This window comes from Xenopus laevis, chromosome 2L, assembly GCF_017654675.1.
Source record: "Xenopus laevis strain J_2021 chromosome 2L, Xenopus_laevis_v10.1, whole genome shotgun sequence".
NCBI lineage: Eukaryota > Metazoa > Chordata > Amphibia > Anura > Pipidae > Xenopus > Xenopus laevis.
Window position 1 is genome coordinate 96,637,484 of NC_054373.1, and position 18,560 is coordinate 96,656,043.

An 18,560-nucleotide genomic window follows, 5' to 3' on the forward strand; every position below is an offset into this window, starting at 1 on the left:
AAAACATTTGAATATTTCAACTTGAAAATAAGCAACTTTTTGTGGTTTTATTCTTTAATAAGTTTCCACGGCATATTCTTGAGTATATTTGTACTTTTTCTGCGAATGGTGTAAAAAACTAAAACTCAACTTTTGATAAATTGGCCCGTTAGGTATGGTGATCCAGATTATGGAAATATTCCTTATCCAGATGCCCCCAGGTCTCGAGCATTCCAAATAATAGACCCCATTCCTGTACTTTTTATTTTATGTATTTATTTTTATAATGCTTGTCCTCCCAGTGTGTATTTTTTTAAAACTGTACAGTGCTGTGTATCCCAGTAGCATTATATAAATAAAGTTATACATTCATACAACTGCAATTCTTAGACCAACTGGATTCATAAGTTGTCAGTAGAGCTAAACCTATCCAGCTGGAACAATTTCTAGTCGATATGATACAAAAGTAATTTATTCTCCCCTCCATATAGCAATTATTCAGATTAAATTAGAACTAATTTATATTTTTTTAAAGTAGCCATTGTAAAAATTAAAACAGCTCTATGTGTAATTTGGGCCCTACAAATTAAACAAAAAACAAGTATAAGTGCTATGTAATAATATGTTTTCAGTTAGCATCCAACAAGAAAAAAAAAGCTGGGAAAAATAATAAAAACGCTTGTACTGGACAGCAGGAACAATATGTGAATTAACTTTTTGTTGATGAGTAGACATTTGGTGGCTATGTACAAATGTAGTGAGAGCTTTGAAAGTATTCCTTCACAGGCAGGCAGTTTTTAAAGCTATGCATGACCTATCATGCACTTTCTAGAGATAAGATGCAGCTATTGGAGTGAAAAGACATAAAGATTGATGTGAAACGAATGTGGGAAGATTGGTGTTTTCTGCCCAAGCAAAGGTTTCTGAGAAATCCTGGAGGTCAAAGTCCTAACTGAATTCTACATATTGAATATCTGTGCTATACAGATTGTTTCACATGTACACACTAACCTTCAGATCTACATAATAGCTTTTTAACTTTATGGGAGCTAATATCATTAATGTACAATACTCATAGATTTAATGCTAAGTGATTAACAACTGATATAATACCAAAACAGCCAGTCATTCAAACACTTAGGGGGTTATGGTTCAAGGGACCTCTGCTCTTGACTTCTACATGACCTTGAATGGTTTAAGATGGTGTATTTTCAGATTCTAGCTATTTCCAGCTTCGGGATATAATAAATCTCGAAAAAGTTTTTTTTTAAACTTGAAAAATCAATTTTTGACTGAAAAATACCCTTGAAAACTTGCATTTTTCATGGAAAAAACAACTCGACCTTTGATAAATAACACCCTAAATTTAGAAACCCTAGTGGTAAGTGGGATGATATAGATCAGCAACAGAAATAGATTCACTTTTAGAGCTGGATACTCAACAGAAATAAAAACATAACTTTAATTTAGAACTATTAGATCTACAGATTAAAACACTGACCCTTGTAAGTAATTGTCCGAACGGTATAAACTGCATTAAGGCGAAGGATGATTTTTTTTTACATTGAAATGTAGAAACTGTGCAGCAACTTTGTCTTGCACAGTCAAAATACCCGGTGTCCAAAAAACACATGCCTATTTGGACTACGTACCTGGCTTCTGCCAACACTTTACAGGAGTTGCAGAATACAAGCAAATGCTGGATCAAACAGATTGGTCACCCAGATCCCTCTCCTAATTGATTTTCATACTTAGGATTTCTGTTCTTAATCCTAAAGAAATGATCTACACAAGTTCCCCATGCTGCTATAGGTATTAATTCATTTAAAAACAAGTTCCAAAACACGTCGCGTTTGAGGGTAATATTACATACCTCCTAACATTTTGGAAGTAAAAAGAGGGACAAAACTATTTTGGCCATGCCCCTCTCTGTGGCCACATCCCTAATTACCATGTTCATTTTACAAAATTTGGCAGGTTTTGAAAGTTTGAAAATATTTCTCCTTAACTAAACTGTTTTTTTGTGTCTCAAAATTGTTACAAAGTATCTTATTTGCACCTGTTAGCTGTTCTGTGCTCTCTGCTAAAAGCCAATTAAGTTAGAAACTTTTTTTTTTTTCTGGCTGTTCAGTGCAGAGAAAATAGGGACTTTCCAGTACAAATGAGGGACTGCAGGTTGAGCATTCAAAAGAGGGACTGTCCCTCCGAAAAAGGGACAGCTGGGAGGTATGATATTAGACATTTGTTTGTATTCTGCATGTTGGTTGGGAGAAGCCAGATGTGTAGTAGAAATAGACTTTTGTTATTTTGAACACCTATATGTTTTATGTTACTTCTGGGGCAGCGAGTAGCCATTTAGGCATTGCTTTTTCATAGCATTTTTCAGAAAAAGAGTGTTGCACAATTTTTATACCTTTATTTTTCACATATCAATATGGATTGCTAGAAGATATGCGTTTAACTGATATGCAACACTATACATTTGTAAGTAGCCATGACATCATTAACCCTTTGTGTACCACAATATTCACAATAGTTTCTTTTGTTGAATTTACCGCTGTACTTTATTCTCTTCTTTCCCACTTTTATTTTAAAGAATTTATTGGTTAGTGTAAGATCATAAATGAAGAAGCTGCATGCATCACTGTAAATGTATTACAGCACTGAACAATTCATACCTCCCAACATTTTGGAAGTAAAAAGAGGGACAAAAAATTTTTTTCCACATGTAGCGCAGCAATTTTTTGACCACACCCCTTTATGTGGCCACGCCCCCTAATTACCATGTTTGTTTTACAAAATTTGGCAGGTTATGAAAGTTTGAAAATATTTCTCCTTATCTAAACTGTGTTTTTGGGTCTCAAAATTGTTACAAAGTATCTTATTTGCACCTGTTAGCTGTTCTGGGCTCTCTGCTAAAAGCCAATTAAGTGAGTAACTTTGTTTCTTTTTCTGGTTGTTCAGTGCAGAGAAAAGAGGGACTTTCCAGTACAAATGAGGGACTGCGGGTTGAGCTGTCAAAAGAGGGACTGTCCCTCCGAAAAAGGGACAGTTGGGAGGTATGACAATTGGTTTGACTTTTTTGAATTTTTAGTTTTTTAATTATTTGTATTCTTCTGACTTTTTCCAGCTTTCAAATGGGGAGGGGATAATGGACCTCATCTAAAAAAACAAATGCTCTGTAAAGCTACAAATGTATTGTTATTGCTACTTTGTGTTACTCATCTTTCTATTCAGGCCCTCTCCTATTCATATTCCAGTCTATTATTCAAATCAATACATGGTTGCTAGGGAAATTTGAACCCTAGCATCCAGATTACTGAAACTCCAAACTGGAGAGCTGCTGAATAAAAGTCTAAGTAACTGAAAAACCACAAATAATAAAAAATGAAAACCAATTGCAAACTGTCTCAGAATATCACTTTCTACATCAAACTAGTTAATTTAAAGGTGAACAAGCCTTTAAACCTGGAACTTTAGCTGCTATTGTCTCAGCAATAAGGCTTAAGCTATACTAACTGTATATAGGAGAATATAATGTAGATCACAAGAAACACATTGCATTAAGCACTGGAATTGCAAACCATGCTTGATAATGATCAGGGGCGTTTTTGCCATGAGGCAAGGTGAGCACCTTGCCTCAGACAGCAGTTCCCCAGAAGTTACTGTACCAGGGGCAGCAAAAAGCCGCTCCTGTTACTTTTAAGAGCCGAATTTCTGGTTATTAAACCAGAAATTCGGCTTTTCTAGCTCAGAGAGCTCAATTTTGCACTCTGCTCTAGCGATGCAGCCCCCTTCAGACCCCTGTCTGCGATCGCAAGGTAAGCGCGACGGGCAGCATAACAGCCTGAAAAGGCCCTGATAATGATACAAATCATCAAAGGTGATAAGTGGTTTTTATACTCCCACAGTACCATTTCAATTTGCATATAAACATATTTTGTAAAGTTCACAGTGCGGTTAAACCTGTCTACTCTATATACAATACATCAGTGCAAAATTTTTTCGTTATGTTTGCTAAACAGTATTTTGTTTTGCGATTGAGTGCAATGAACATGTCTGTTTGATATCCCTGTATTTGTCTATTAGAATAAACACTTCTGACAAAACAAACGTTTTATTGTGTACATAGCTATATTCCCCCATTGTTTGCCTTTCATTGTTCAACACAGGTCATAGGTAATCATTTGTATATTACTGCCACCTGTGTTTGTGTTTGTGTTTAAGAAACTTACACTGTAAAAACAGCATGCAAATTTTGTGAAAAAAAATTCAAGAAAATAGATATTTTCCTGTAATGAATGGTCTATACTGTTGACATCTTTATTGCCTAATATTTAGAAATATTTAAGCATTTAACAAAGGGCATAAATATTTAAAGTAGTGTAGTAAATGAAAAATGTTTTGCTGAGAAAATTTAAAATAAATTAGAAAAAAAATGCACTAAACTGTTTAGATACATACAAGGTATCTGGAAGTTTGTAGACTGGCATGCGTGATGGGGCCCTTGTACAGATTTTGAGTATACAGATGGTTGTTATGGAATTACACATAGTATTAGCTGTATGAGCCCAGAGTAACCCTATTAGTTCACATTCCCTTTTTTCTTGCTGTACCACATGTCAAAAAAAAAACCCAGGGCCATAAAATTCCTGATATCACCACTATGAAACATTTATGTAAAACTGTCCCATAGATTCTACATCAGGTGTTACTAAAGAGGTGCATTTGTGGCTCAAAATAAAGGGTAATATTAAGGAAGAAGAAGTTCTTTTGCAAACGGTTTCTATTAAATATAGGTTATATTACACCTATTGCCAACCAAGGTGCTCCTATATGGAAAACAGACTACAGCTCCCTAGAATTATCCTTGGAGCTCTCACAGTCAAGATAATTCATTTGTAGTGCACAATAAAACTTTTTCTATGTATTGCACCCTACGAGGAGCAAAAAGCACTTACTACAATGCAAATGCTTATGTCACAACATGCAAGTGGACTTGAGAATGAGCCCTTTGAGCAAATGTGTAACTAGATGTTACAGGGCTCCACATCAAATTAATTATAGAGTGCCCAAATGTCCAGATTTACACATTTTACTAATATATTGAAACTTTTAATTAATGAGGGCCTCACATTGCAAATAAAGTAAGTTTTTGCTGCATATTACAGTCTCAGAATTCCCTCTTCTGGATTCCTTACTTGTTCTGGTAGCAGCCGGACTTTAATTAGGAAAAAGATAGTCCTCATATATGAAAGGTTAAGACCCAGCTTTTTAGAAGATGGAAAGAAAAAGGAAAATATAATATAAGCAACTGTCAAAAGGCTATACTATGGTATTATATTATGGTGTATAATAAATATGCATGGCTGCAATAAGCATCAGGGAGGAGAGGATCCAGTGAAGGTATCAATTAGAGATAAGATGAGACATTTTAAAATGTGTTAAAAAAAAGAAGAAAAAAAAAAAGAAAATGGGAGACAAAAAACATGGAGATAATAGGAAAATGGGAAAAAAAAAGAATACAAAAATAGAAAAGAATGGAAACAGCAGAAAGGAATAGAAGATAATTTATAGCCAAATCAGCTTCCAGTATCTGGACCACCTTTATAATGGCCACACAAGGCCTTTCTGGGGGACTACTGATTAGGCATAACTCCATATGACCACAAACAGTTGACTAAATTGCACTGATCCAAGTGATTAGCCTGTGGGCAACTCAGTGGGATCACTTACCTACCAAAAATAAGCTGAAGTGTGACCCATGCATTTTCTGCTTTGGCAGTTATACAACACATATGCCTTATCTGGTAATATGTGAGCCTGTGAGCTTGCAATCCATTCTAAAATATGCCCTGCACTGGGCTACTAAAACTTATACAAATTATGCACGCTATGGGGCTGATTTATCAAAGGTCAAATGCTACGTTTTTTTTTACCTCGAATGAACTTGAAACTCGAAATGTATCTTATTTAAGAAAAAACTGGAACATCTAAAATTCGAATGAATTATCGAACCAAAAACTCAAATCGAATCGAATTCGAACACAATTTGAATCGCGTTTTTATCTGAAAAAAACTCAAATGTCAGGAAAGCTATTAACTTCTTCAAATAGATCAGCGGACCTCTGTCATTGACTTCTACATGAACTTGGCTGGTTTTGGGTGATGACCTAATTCAAGTTACTTCCAGGGTAGGGGGATGATAAATCTCAGATTGGAATTCAAGTTTCTGGTTTTACACCTGAAATTGTGAGTTTTGACCAAAAAAATAACACTTTTGTGCACTTAAAAGGTAAACAGAAGCCTTTATTAAAAGGTTTTATACATTAAATATCGGTCTAATTTACTCTCTCAACAGTCTATATGCAAGCATGTGATAAATTCTCAAGTAGAACAGGAAAATAAAATGGAAAAGCAAACGTTTTTATTATTAATACGTTAAAACAATTAAATCCAGTAGACATTCTCTTTTAACACCAAGTATCCAGTGGTGCCAAACGCTTACAAAGGTTCCATTAGTAAACTATTTTTGGATCTGTAAGCACTTCAAAATTCCATGGATCCTAATCTAATCAATGCAGGCTCATTAGGGAAAAATTATGTTGTTCAGGTCTGCCATAAACTATATAGAGGTTAGGCTGACGATACTTTACTGATGAACCCAAAACACAAACAATGTCATTGAACTAAGAGCACAAAACCAAATGCTTCCCTTTACAAAATTACACAACAATTCTAAAGTAAAAAATAAGTTCCCAATATAGATTAAAGGAATACCTTACCAGAGGTCAAAATATCATGGTAGAAATCACTTGGTATTCTGGAAAATGTTTATAACTAGCAACAGAATAATAGCAACAGACATGTTTTTTAAAAGCAATCTTCTTTCTTTAAAAATACTAAAGAAGGTTTATTTCTATAGTTTTGGGGAGGGTGCTAGAGTTCTGCAATACACTGTATTTGGAGCAGTCATGAAGGCTGCTTAATGCTGTTGCAAGGCATTCATCTCTAAATGTGTTTCTCCCTTTCACTTAGTTGGAGCAATTCTCATTTTTCTAAATAACTAATCTTACAATATTTTGTTATATCTTGTAATATTTCAAAGCACTGCACAACAAAATAAGGTTTAACAATATTCATGTTTCTGTTGTAAAAAAAATCTATAGAAAAAACTGAATTATCCAGTTGCACAAGAATTAGAGCTTCTTCAAACTGCAAATATGTAAACTGCATATTAAGGGGTTATTTATCAAAGGTCGAGTTTGTGAGGTTTGTAAGGTTTTTTTCTAACTCGAATAAACTCCAAAGTTTGCTTATTAATGAAAAAACTATAAATGAACGCAATCAGGGGAAAAACTTGACTACTCGTATTGATCAAGTTATTGGCAAAAAAACCACTAAATGGCTCGAATTGATTAATTTTTTGATAGCAAACCACTGTAACCCCCCCCCAAAAAAATAATGAAGGCTAAAAACATCTTCAAATGATTCAAGAGAACTCTGATATTGACTTCTACATGACCTTGACAGGTTTTAGCAGGAGTATTTTCAAATTCTAGCTTTTTGCTGCTTCGGCATAAAAAATCTTGAAAAATTTGAGGTTTTTTTTTTACCCGAAAAAGGTAAAAGAGTTTTTAAACAAAACTCCCTCGAAAACTCTAATGTTTCAGGGAAAAACACTCGACCTTTGATAAATACCCCCCTTAATGTTTTAATGGGGGATGCCAGATTTTTAAAAAAATAATGTGAGTTTTGATGTTTTGAAATAAAAATATCACGGAAAGCAACCTTTTGTGTAATCATTATATAGCATTCATGTTATGGTACTACACCGAGGTTTCCCCCTTCCTCTTCTGCTGTACTTGCTGTAAATGTTGACCCTCTCTAAATGATGATGGACCAGCCTCTTTCGCTATCTTAGAAACTCAACAAAATCTAGCAATCTTCAAGAAGGCATTTCAACACTTTTTTGGAAAGCACTGCTTCAGGCTGCTGCAATGAAACTCTCTTCCAAGAAATGCCTGTCTACACCAAATGCACTTTTATCTATAGCCTCCTTCTACATTCATCGCAAAGACCTAAAGGCTTTCACATCACATCCTGAATATATACTATGGTGAGGAGAGTATTATTTACAATGAAACTTTACAGGTTCCTCTGTTAACTACCCCATTCCAGGATCTATAAAATATAAATAAATAGCTGACACACACTTTGATGCTCACTGTACATTTTAAACCAATATTTTTCACTACTGTCAAAGAACAGTTTTAGAAAATGTTCCCACTACCTTTTTTGGAAAGGCACCTAAAACATAAGCCCAAGTCTTTTAATTTTTAGTGAACTATAGCTATTTGTCTAAATATGCTATTGATTGTAGTTCAGCTACTCTTCCTAGCACTGGTGTTTATTCTGTCAGTCTCTGTGTGCAATTTTTTTTTAACTTCCTGTGAAGTCTGCCACCATAAAGAAATTAAACCATTGAGTTTGACCAAAGGTATCGGTTGGTAATTCATCAACAAACAGGGCCTCAGCCCACATCTAGTTCGAAAATATCTAGCTCTCACATAACTTTGCTGCTTACTTAGTCATGCATGTGGATCTACCATAAAACTGGCCCAACAGAGGATTCCAGTGAAAGGTTAGATAACCATAACCATTTAGTGTATAAATCACACATATCAATATATGTGGGAGAGCCACAAACAAATCTTTGCATTGTTTGCAATACCGTTTACTGCTAAGCTTGAAAGGATCAACAATTTTCAAAGCATAAGAATGCACACAAGCACCTTTATCTATAGATGTATTCCTCAGAAATTTGAAATGACGTAAAACAGAAAGTATAACATAGTACAATTATTAGTATTATTTATTATTTAACACTGTATTTTTTATTTACAAATGTTACATTTGCTTAACAAACACATTTGCCTGCCAAAGCCCTTAGGAAAGAGATTTCTCCACAACACATGGGAAAATGAATTTGTTGTGCTTCATTTAGAAGTTTTATCGTTATCATTTCATATTTGACAGATCATGCTTTTAACGTACTCCATAATCTGCTGTTCCATTAAAGATCAGAAGGGAAGAGATTGCATTGGGTAAATTGTCCTATATTTCTTACACCAGCAATTTTTAAACAATTACACTTCGGAAACTCAGCAATTCCATCACCTCCCATCCCCTTTCACCAATCCAAACACTACTGTAGTCTTTTGAACCACATCTAATGATATCTCCCATTTATAAGTAACACTCTCTTGTCAAAGATCTTGCTCCAAAGGGATCTTAATGTAAAACCACTCAGACGATGGAGAGACACATGCTCTTGGAGGCAGACTGTGAAGGTGTTTGGGAATCAATGCAACACCATTACAGACAGTGTCAGCTTAGCGGCTGTCATAAACACTTCACAATCACTCAAGCATAGCAGGGGCACTCCCAATTACTGCATTATTTCATTATGCAAGGAGCTGCTGTCAAAAAGATGAAGAAAGAGATGCTTAGGTAGCTAGTCATCTGTGGGAGTTTTTTTGTTTAAAAAGGGGCAATCAACCCTCCTATATGTTAGGTATACACTGTTTCAGAGACCCTGCACTTATGTTATGTTACTCTTTGTACAGTATAGGAATAGGTTCGTGTTTTATACAAAAGGGCTTTCACACATATTATTGCCATCCCAATTAGAGTTGGCCCAAAACACTTATATTGTCAAAGGGACATTACACTGTCTAGAACAGGGATCCCCAACCCTTTGAACCCGTGAGCAACATTCAGAAGTAAAAGTAGTTGGGGAGCAACATTAGTATGAAGTGCACCTGGTTTTTATACAACCAAAACTTGCCTCCATGCCTGGAATTCAAAAATAAGCACCTGCCTTGAGGCCACTGGGAGCAACATCCAAGGGGTTGGAGAGCAACATGTTGCTCACGAGCTACTGGTTGGGGATCACTGGTCTAGAACATAATAACCTTTATTTCACTTGATATTAAAAGTAAATGCAAACCCTGCTTATAAATAGAGTATTTTGATCACTTTTGCCAATTTGTCATAAGGCTCCAAAAAACTTTATAGTTGTTGCTGTGTGTGCTTTACACTACCTAATAATTTCTTAAACTCTAAAACAATGCTTTATTTTGGTATATCTATTGGACTAACACTTGCACAAAGTGATCTGCCTCATAGCCAGATTGGTTTAATACTTGCAGATCGGCTTTCCATATTATGCAGGTTGTGATATGAGGCACAACAGAAAAGAAGTCCCTAGGAAATTTACAAGCACATTTAGATGGATAATTAGTGCTGCTATTTAAAATGTTTGAGGAACTGGTACATAAGGGACAAGATTGACCAGAAACTGCGCAAGAGGTAGGATCTAGGGGGGTAAGATTTGAAGAGATTAGAAGTTCCTTATGGAGGAATTCAGGAATAGAATTCCAGCGGTGAGGAGCAGCAAGAGAGAAAGGTATATGATGGGACATGGCAGTGGCTGTGGGTAGTTTGAAAAGTCAGTGGCTCTGAGAGGAACAGAGGATAGGACCAGCAGCATATGGAGACAAAAGTGAAGAGATGTACTGCACTGCAGAGAAGAGAAGGTTTGAATGTTAAGAGAAGCATTTTATAAATTATTCTTTGGGAGCCATGATAACAAATATAAAATTCAAGGAGTAAGCGCTCTCTTGGGTTAGAACAGGGGTGTACAAGGAGAATAGCCAAGGGGCAGGTACAGAAACTTGAGGGACACATGGTTAACACAAAGCTTAAGAAGAGAAAAGGATGCAGCTTCATTGTCGAAACCAAGGAAATAGAAAAACTGCTTTATAATGGAATAATTATCAAAACCAAATGACTTATGGTTCAGCAGAACACAGGTTGGAAGAAAGTTAGTGCTATGAGAAAAGACCAGGAGTTTAGAGGTTTAAAGGAAAACATTGGGTGGGTTCCAGAGACTAAAGAGGCACGAAATATAGGAATAAGAGCTGAAGTAATGAGAGGGCAGATGATCAAGAGAGAAAGAGGAAATGACAGGTTAAACAAAGAGACAAAATAATCAAAGGAGGGATGATATTTAGGAATTGTGAGAGAGCTGAAGGATCTAGATATGGCAAGTTAATTGTCAGACTCTATGATGTATAGTCACTGGTAAACAATATTAGACTGCACAGGGAGTGAAGAGGACAGGTAAAGTTGCAAAGATAAGTTGAGGGCTTTAATTTATAACTTGAATGGATTATTATTTATAGGCTGATGTTTATAGATACTAACATTATGCAAGAACATACTGAATTTTCATTCATTAAATGTCAATTAAATAAACCTCACTGTATGGGTATATTTGTTCTTCAGCCTAAGATTGTTATTCTGCTGCAAACAACTCATTTATGCTGATTTACAATCTGATTTTGTTACTAAAAACCAATTATTTGGAATTGATTTTGTTGGTCTAAAAAATAATGATTTGGAATTCTCGGCTGCCAAGCAGCATAATTAAGCTATTTGCTACAGAAAAACATGTTAGGTTGAAGAAGTAAACTCAAACATATTACTGTACCTTTCCCTTTTAATAATTCACATCAGTATATCCCACAGTAGAGCTTACAACATAATTTGATTAGAAGTCAAATAGTTTATAAGTGTGTTGGGGAAACCAGAGCCCCAGATGAAAACCAATGCAACCATATGGTGAACATGTAAACTATGCACAGCGAAAACTAAAAATGGCTAACATGAGATCACACAATTGTCATCCAAAAGCACACACAACATCGAAGGCCAATGTTGGGAATTTTGACATTACATTAATAGTATAGAAAAAAATGCAGCAGGCAAAACACCCTAAATCAGGGGTGTCCAGCCTTTTGGCTTCCCTGGGCCACATTGGAAGAAAAATGTTCTGGGGCCACATTTGAAATACTCACAAATACTAACGCTAACTTTTGATTTATTTTATTGTAAAAGTAAAAGAAAAGACGGTATCATAAACCTAGTGGGATTTTTGATATTGTGTTTGAGAAACTAATGTATCAATATCTGGTTGAATGGAAGTAGTAGCAATTCTCAGTGAATTCTCAAGGTGCTCATCTGATAATTTGGTTCTAATTTTACTCTTAGTGTGTTCATTCTTGAAAAAAGTTGCTCACAAATGTAAGCTCTGCATATATCCCTAGCATAGCAGGCGATACCGCTGAAGAATGTTTACCTGTCTTAGTAAGTAACACTCACTTGTTAACTGCTTTTCCTGCTCTAGGAAGCCACACACTGCACACCCCATGTAAAATTTAAAGCACACAATTAGGGACCACGTACACACGCTCTCTGTGCGTGGCATTGCAACATGACGTTTCCTGGATTGGCGGAAGTTCAGGCTGGGCCGCATTCGTATCCATCTTGGACTGCAGGTTGGACACCCCTGCCCTAAATCAACCCATAAGGCAGTGCCATTAAAAATGTATAATCTTTTACAGCATATTTTATGTCAATACCTTACGTACCAAAGGAAAAAAACATTATAACCATACAATGGAGTTTTACTGAATGCTGGATTGGAATGCCTAAAATCTGGGCTCAAGAAAATAAACTTGTTTGTAAGCATTTTAGCTTTTGTCAGCAGGCTTCACAACATAACTAAACACTACGTAAAATATACTACATGTGGGGCAGTGAATCTGACTCCTTTCAGTGATCTTCTGCTGTAGTTTTTAATGTACTTGTATTAGAGTAATAAAGTGCTGCCTTCATCCCCTTATAGGACTAAAACTGAGGTATGGTTATAAATTCTTAGTATACAAGATACTTCTATTGTTTTTTAATATCACTTGAACTACAAGTGATTGACTGTTACAACACAACCTAACCTACTGCCCTAAACATTCTTAAGACCTTTACTTTACATTAACTGCTTAAGCAAAGGTAAAGTTAATCATTTAGTTTTATATATCTGTGTGTTGTACATAGAACAGGTATGGGATCCATTATCCGGAAACCCGTTCTCCAGAAAGCTCCAAATTACGCAAAGGCTGTGTCCCATAGACTCCATTTTATCCAAATTTTTTAAAATAATTTCCTTTTTTTCTGTAATAATAAAAAAGTATCTTGTACTTGATATTCAAAATAAGATATAATTTATCCTTACTGGAAGCAAAACCAGCCTATTGGGTTTATTTAATGTTTATATGATTTTCTAGTAGATGAAGCAGATCCAAATTACAGAAAGACTCGTTACATGGAAAACCCTATTCTGGATAACAGGTCCATTACCTATACAATAAAAATCCATACATAATCTAAGCAGTAAAAATCACTGCACATAATTAAAAAAAGTTCTCATGGGAACTTATGGAAAACTTAAATAATTATAAGCCTGGGTCAAAATATTTTTAGAGCAGATGAAAACAATATAGAAAATAATCTTGAAAACAAAAAAAAAGCCAGCAACCTATTTTTGAGCGTTGAAATATTTCTGTTACTCACACATTGGGTTTTAGTGCCCCCTAATGTTGGAATTCAGTAAGTTAAATATGATGCAAACATTATGTTGCTGCAAGACAGGTATTTCAAAAACCCAAACATTTGTTAAAATAGCTATGTTTAAGTGTGTAAGAAACTGTAAAATGTATCTGTCAATGTAACACTTGTGATCCAGGTGTAGGGTCAAAAATGAACCCATGCACATCTATAGTTAGTATATTGGATGTGATGCTAGTAATATTCCTATTGCTATTTTTGGTGCTTTGACATTCATGACATTTCTGATGCTATTACCTTAAAGTTTTAAATGATTTAAAAACAGAAAAAGCAGCTTGCCATCATCATGAGGAATTATATAGGCAAAACAGAAAAGAATGGACTCTTGTTACAAGCCAGATCTTTAGACAGAGGCCCTAATGACCAGACAGATCTGGCCAAATCAGACTGATCAGCTGCTTCAAATGCAACTGCACTCGTAGACTGCAATATGTCACAAGAATCCCGATCTCACTAAAAGAACAGATTTGCACATGTACCTATTTAAGCATCTCTACATGTGTACCTGTGCTTAGGCATTTAATGCTTTTGAGCCCAACAACTAGAAACCATAGAAGTCATATTTCTCAGCATGTCCGTATCTATAAACAAATGCAATGAATGTTTATGCATTTTAATATCATACAGTAGTCTCCATTTGAAGATCTGCTAGTGCCTTTTTTGTCAATTATTCCTCTGAAATAGTCTGAAACATAACTTTGCATACATTTGACTTCATTTAGAAGTTAGAATGTGAGTTAATTTTCGTTTGAAAAGAACATGTTGACATATTTTCATCGCAACAGCAGTGTCTGTCAACAGATAACTAACCAAAAAGAAACAGTTCTACTAATTGGAATCTGATTCAGATTCCAATTGCAGGTCAGGCAGTATAGCATAGAGAAGCAGGTAAACTGGTACAGTGTTGCCCTTAAGTCAATTTTTCCAGTATCCCAACACCTTGCTTCCATCCAAAAGCCAGCAATATAGAAATTCAAATGTAGGTGTGGATACAAACAAGCGCAGGTGAATCTGCTGAAAAGGTGCCTTTATTCATGAACACAACATGTTTCGAGCTTTTGCTCTTTATCAAGTGCATACACTTTATATAGAGCAAAAGCTTGAAACATGTCGTGTTCATGAATAAAGGCACCTTTTCAGCAGATTCGCCTGCGCTTGTTTGTATAGGATAGAGCACCTTACTGATATAGATACTTGGGGGATGATAGTCTTATTATATACAGTATACCCATTTCTTTCTCATCTTTTGCATTATTAGTGATAATTCTGTGAAAATTTTAAACTGCTGAAACTGGGTGCTAATTCAAAAAGAACTAGGAACAGTAGAATTGTTAATTCTCATGGGCCTTTACACATTGTTGAGAAACAAGATTTTATTTTCAACATTATGGTCACACACTGGCAACTTCAAAAATATTAAAAAACGTCACTTTTATGATAGCATATTAAAAAAGGACAGGCCAATATATATATCGTTGATTAAGGAAACATATATTTTCAATAAAATTGTTCCTCGGTAACTAAAAAAAAACAGTTACAGTTCAACAAATCAAAACAGTAAATAAAAACAACTTTAACATTTGTATAACTTGTTATGAAACTAAAAAAGAGGTTCTTGCAGCACAATCACTAGGAAGTGAGGAGGGTCACCACAGATAACGTGTTAATGGCGGGAGAACCATCAAGATAAAAGCTGATATACATAGAAGCCAATAAAAGCATACCTAGTATATGTTTCGAGTGCTTAAATACTAAAGTGAATCTAAGGACCTATATAAAGAATTGGGTGGCAGAAGGGTCAGCCATAGGATCTGCATATATTAAAATGTTATGTAAATGCTATGCAGTAAATGCTATGAAACAGTATGTTAATGGTTGATATTAGAGTGACCATTTTTTGCCATATTAATATTAGGTGGTATCCTGTAGTACACAGAGTATTCAGTAGATGGTTATATAAAGTGAGTTAGGTTAGGCAGGCTCTTTGTTTGTCCTCTAAGTCCTAGTAGTAAGATTTACCATGTTCTCTCGTTTTGGTTATGTAATATTAGCCTCCCTTGTATGTCATTGGAGGAAGCATGGCTTTCTGAATATAAGGCAGAAATAGTAGCTACCAGTTGAACTTGTGATGCTAAGCTAAATGCATGTCAGTCGTTTCCTCTGTTGGGGAGATTACAACTTTCAAGTTGAGGGACTGCACGTCCATGTACCAGCCTAAAGTTTCAGCTTCTTAATAGCAGCAATGATCCAGGACTTCAAACTTGTCAAAGGGGGTCACCATCTTGGAAAGTGGGCTCTGAGCAACTGTTGAGTAGCTATGCTTAGGAGTTGTTGCAAATTCTCAAGCAGAAAATTAGGTTGTCCTGAAATATAAGATGATGCTACAAGGCTGATTCTGATGCTAGTTGCACTGGTTTCTGAGCTGCCATGTAGTAATTATCTGTATTAATTACTAATCAGTCTTATACAGTGACATTTATATTCTATGAGTACTGTATATTGTGAGTGGGTCCCTAAGCTCAGTAAGTGACAGCAGAAAAGAAGATGGGGAGCTTCTGTGGCATCTTTGGAGGCACAGATCTTCCCTGCCAAAGGACTGTTGTTTCCTTGGGCTGATTCAGAAGCCTAAAACATAATGTAGAACATTTCTAGCCTACTTCTTTAGTTAAACTTTAGTTCTCCTTTAACTGATGTTTTCATTCCGTAAAATATACAAGAAAGTAATGAAAGTCTGAACGTTAAACCCATGGGGTTCCCCTTGTTGGTTTTAATCAGTTTACATGAATTTCTGCATTCTTAGGCATACTATTAAAAAATTCTTTGAGAAGTGTTCAATCATACACAGTGGGATGGTGCAATTATGGGTTTTTTCTTTTTCCATTCTTTTGTTTGTAGTCAGTATTACTAATTTCCCTGCACACCCCTAATGTGGAACTATAAATGGCTGCATATGTGGATGGTGCATGTAATCTTTGTTTTTGGATAAGTAGCATATAGCAGAGGCCAATCTAGCAAAGCTTATAAGTGTAAAGGTGGCCATACACGGGCCGATAAAAGCTGCCGACAGACCGTGTCGGCAGCTTATTGGCCCGTGTATGGGGGCCCCCGACGGGCTTCCCCGATCGAGATCTGGCCGAAAGTCGGCCAGATCTCGATCGGATGGGATTAAAAATCCCGTCGGATCACGGCCGCATCTGTTCGTTGATGCGGTCCCGCGATCCGACCGCCCGTTTGGCGAACGCTAGGATCCGATCGTTGGGCCCTAGGGCCCACGATCGGATCAGCCCGATATTGCCCACCTCAAGGTGGGCATATCGGAGGGAGATCCGCTTGTTTGGCGACATCGCCAAACGAGCGGATCTATCCGTGTATGGCCACCTTTACTCAGAACCTCACTGGGGCAACCAGACTGCACCCACAATTCCCAGAAATATTAATGTATTAATAGATGCCCAAATCATGTGTCAGACTACAATGAGAAACCATCACAAGTAAATGGCATATGGTTGTTAATCAATGTGGCACACTGGCCAAAACCCAGGCAACCCGTGAAGACTGCATGTTGCCCCATAAAGTAAACAAATATGCTCTTCAGAGTCTATGCCCATTTCCATGCTTGGGGATGGGGGTGCAGACCTAAAATACAGTGGAGGCTGTTGTCCTTCTCCACAAGCTGGGTGCCAAAAGCAAAGAAAGAAATTGAAAAAAAGTGTGTGGACCTACAAGACACATAATCAAAGCATCAAGGAAATTAAAGTAATGTGGCAACCTATTTGACTCAAATTGAACATAGATATGTCTCTATTGCCGCCTCTGGCCAGGGAAGGTTGGTGGTCAATAGCCATACATTTAAAGGTAGGCAACGAATGTCAATGTTAAAAAATGTTTAGGCACTAGAACAGTGGTTTGCCTTCCTTCAATAGTTTGCTTGATCTATGAATTCCAATTAAATCTTTCAGTGTAGTGATAGTCTTGCCCATATATAACCCACATGGGCATGTAATTATATAAATGCTTAAAATGGACTTTAAAAAATGAGATTCATTTCTCATAAATCAGAGCTTTCTAGATAATAGGTTTCCGGATACGGAACCCAATATATGTAGCTGTAAAAGCGCTGCATGACATATATAAATAAATGATGATGATTACAGAATAATCAACCCTTTTTTTTTTTAAAGATGTGGAAATATTATAAGAGAGGAAAGAGCCAATGGGCACAATCAGCCATGATCTTGATAATGATGAGTCCCATATTTTCTCATAAGTAACAGAATTAAAGGAGAAGGTAAGGTTAAATCACTGAGGGGTGCCAAATGTTAGCCCCCCCCAGTGATTATAATCACTTACCAGATACCTGGGCCAGTGCTGCACTTGTAGCTCGCAGTAAGCACCACTGAGCACCATTCTAGGGTAAGCTCTATTATAAACAATGGGGGGTGCCACACCTCAGTGATTTAACCTTTCCTTTAAGCAGAGTTTTACACTAGATCAGCACAATACAAATGCATTATGGTGATACAAAAATACAAAAAATTTACTTACAGGTATACTCCATATTTGCATCCCGTCTGTGTAGCCTATCATCAGAAGAAGAGGTGGATCGTTTCCTGTGCTATGCATTTCGTGGAACTCCATATTCCTATATGCATCTTCAGAAGTTAAAAAGTCAAATGAAAGACACATTTTTACTAACTGCAAACAAATTATTTATATTATTAATAATGATATATCTTCTAATTTGGTTTCCTAAAAGTGGGTGTACCCCAATGTGCCTGCACTTGATGCAACAGTAGTTGACTTGCCCTTATTTAAAATGTATTTGGGATATCGGTTGTTTCAGGCAGGTTTGAAAATGTAATCTACTGATGTCGACAGGAACACGAATATGCAGAACAATCATATCCGTACACTCTTTGGGGCAGATTTACTAAAGGGCGAAGTGACCGTCACTAGCGAAAACTCGCCAGAAATCCAATCCCCATGGACATTCCTGCTGACTGTTGGCAGCGCAGTTCTGTGCCCTATCGCTAGGCAAATTTTCGCTCAGG

The 18,560-nt window shown here is 36.3% G+C and overlaps 1 protein-coding gene across 7 annotated transcripts in view; it reads right to left on the reverse strand.

The window, feature by feature from the left end:
• The window catches only part of bcas3.L (breast carcinoma amplified sequence 3 L homeolog), a 603,015-nt gene that overhangs the window by 573,210 nt on the left and 11,245 nt on the right, over positions 1-18,560 (reverse strand). For all 7 annotated transcript variants that reach the window (XM_041582224.1, XM_041582225.1, XM_041582223.1 and 4 more), the window contains one exon: positions 18,055-18,161. In XM_041582224.1, coding sequence (XP_041438158.1) covers positions 18,055-18,161 — 107 coding nt within the window. The remainder of the gene's footprint in view (positions 1-18,054; positions 18,162-18,560) is intronic.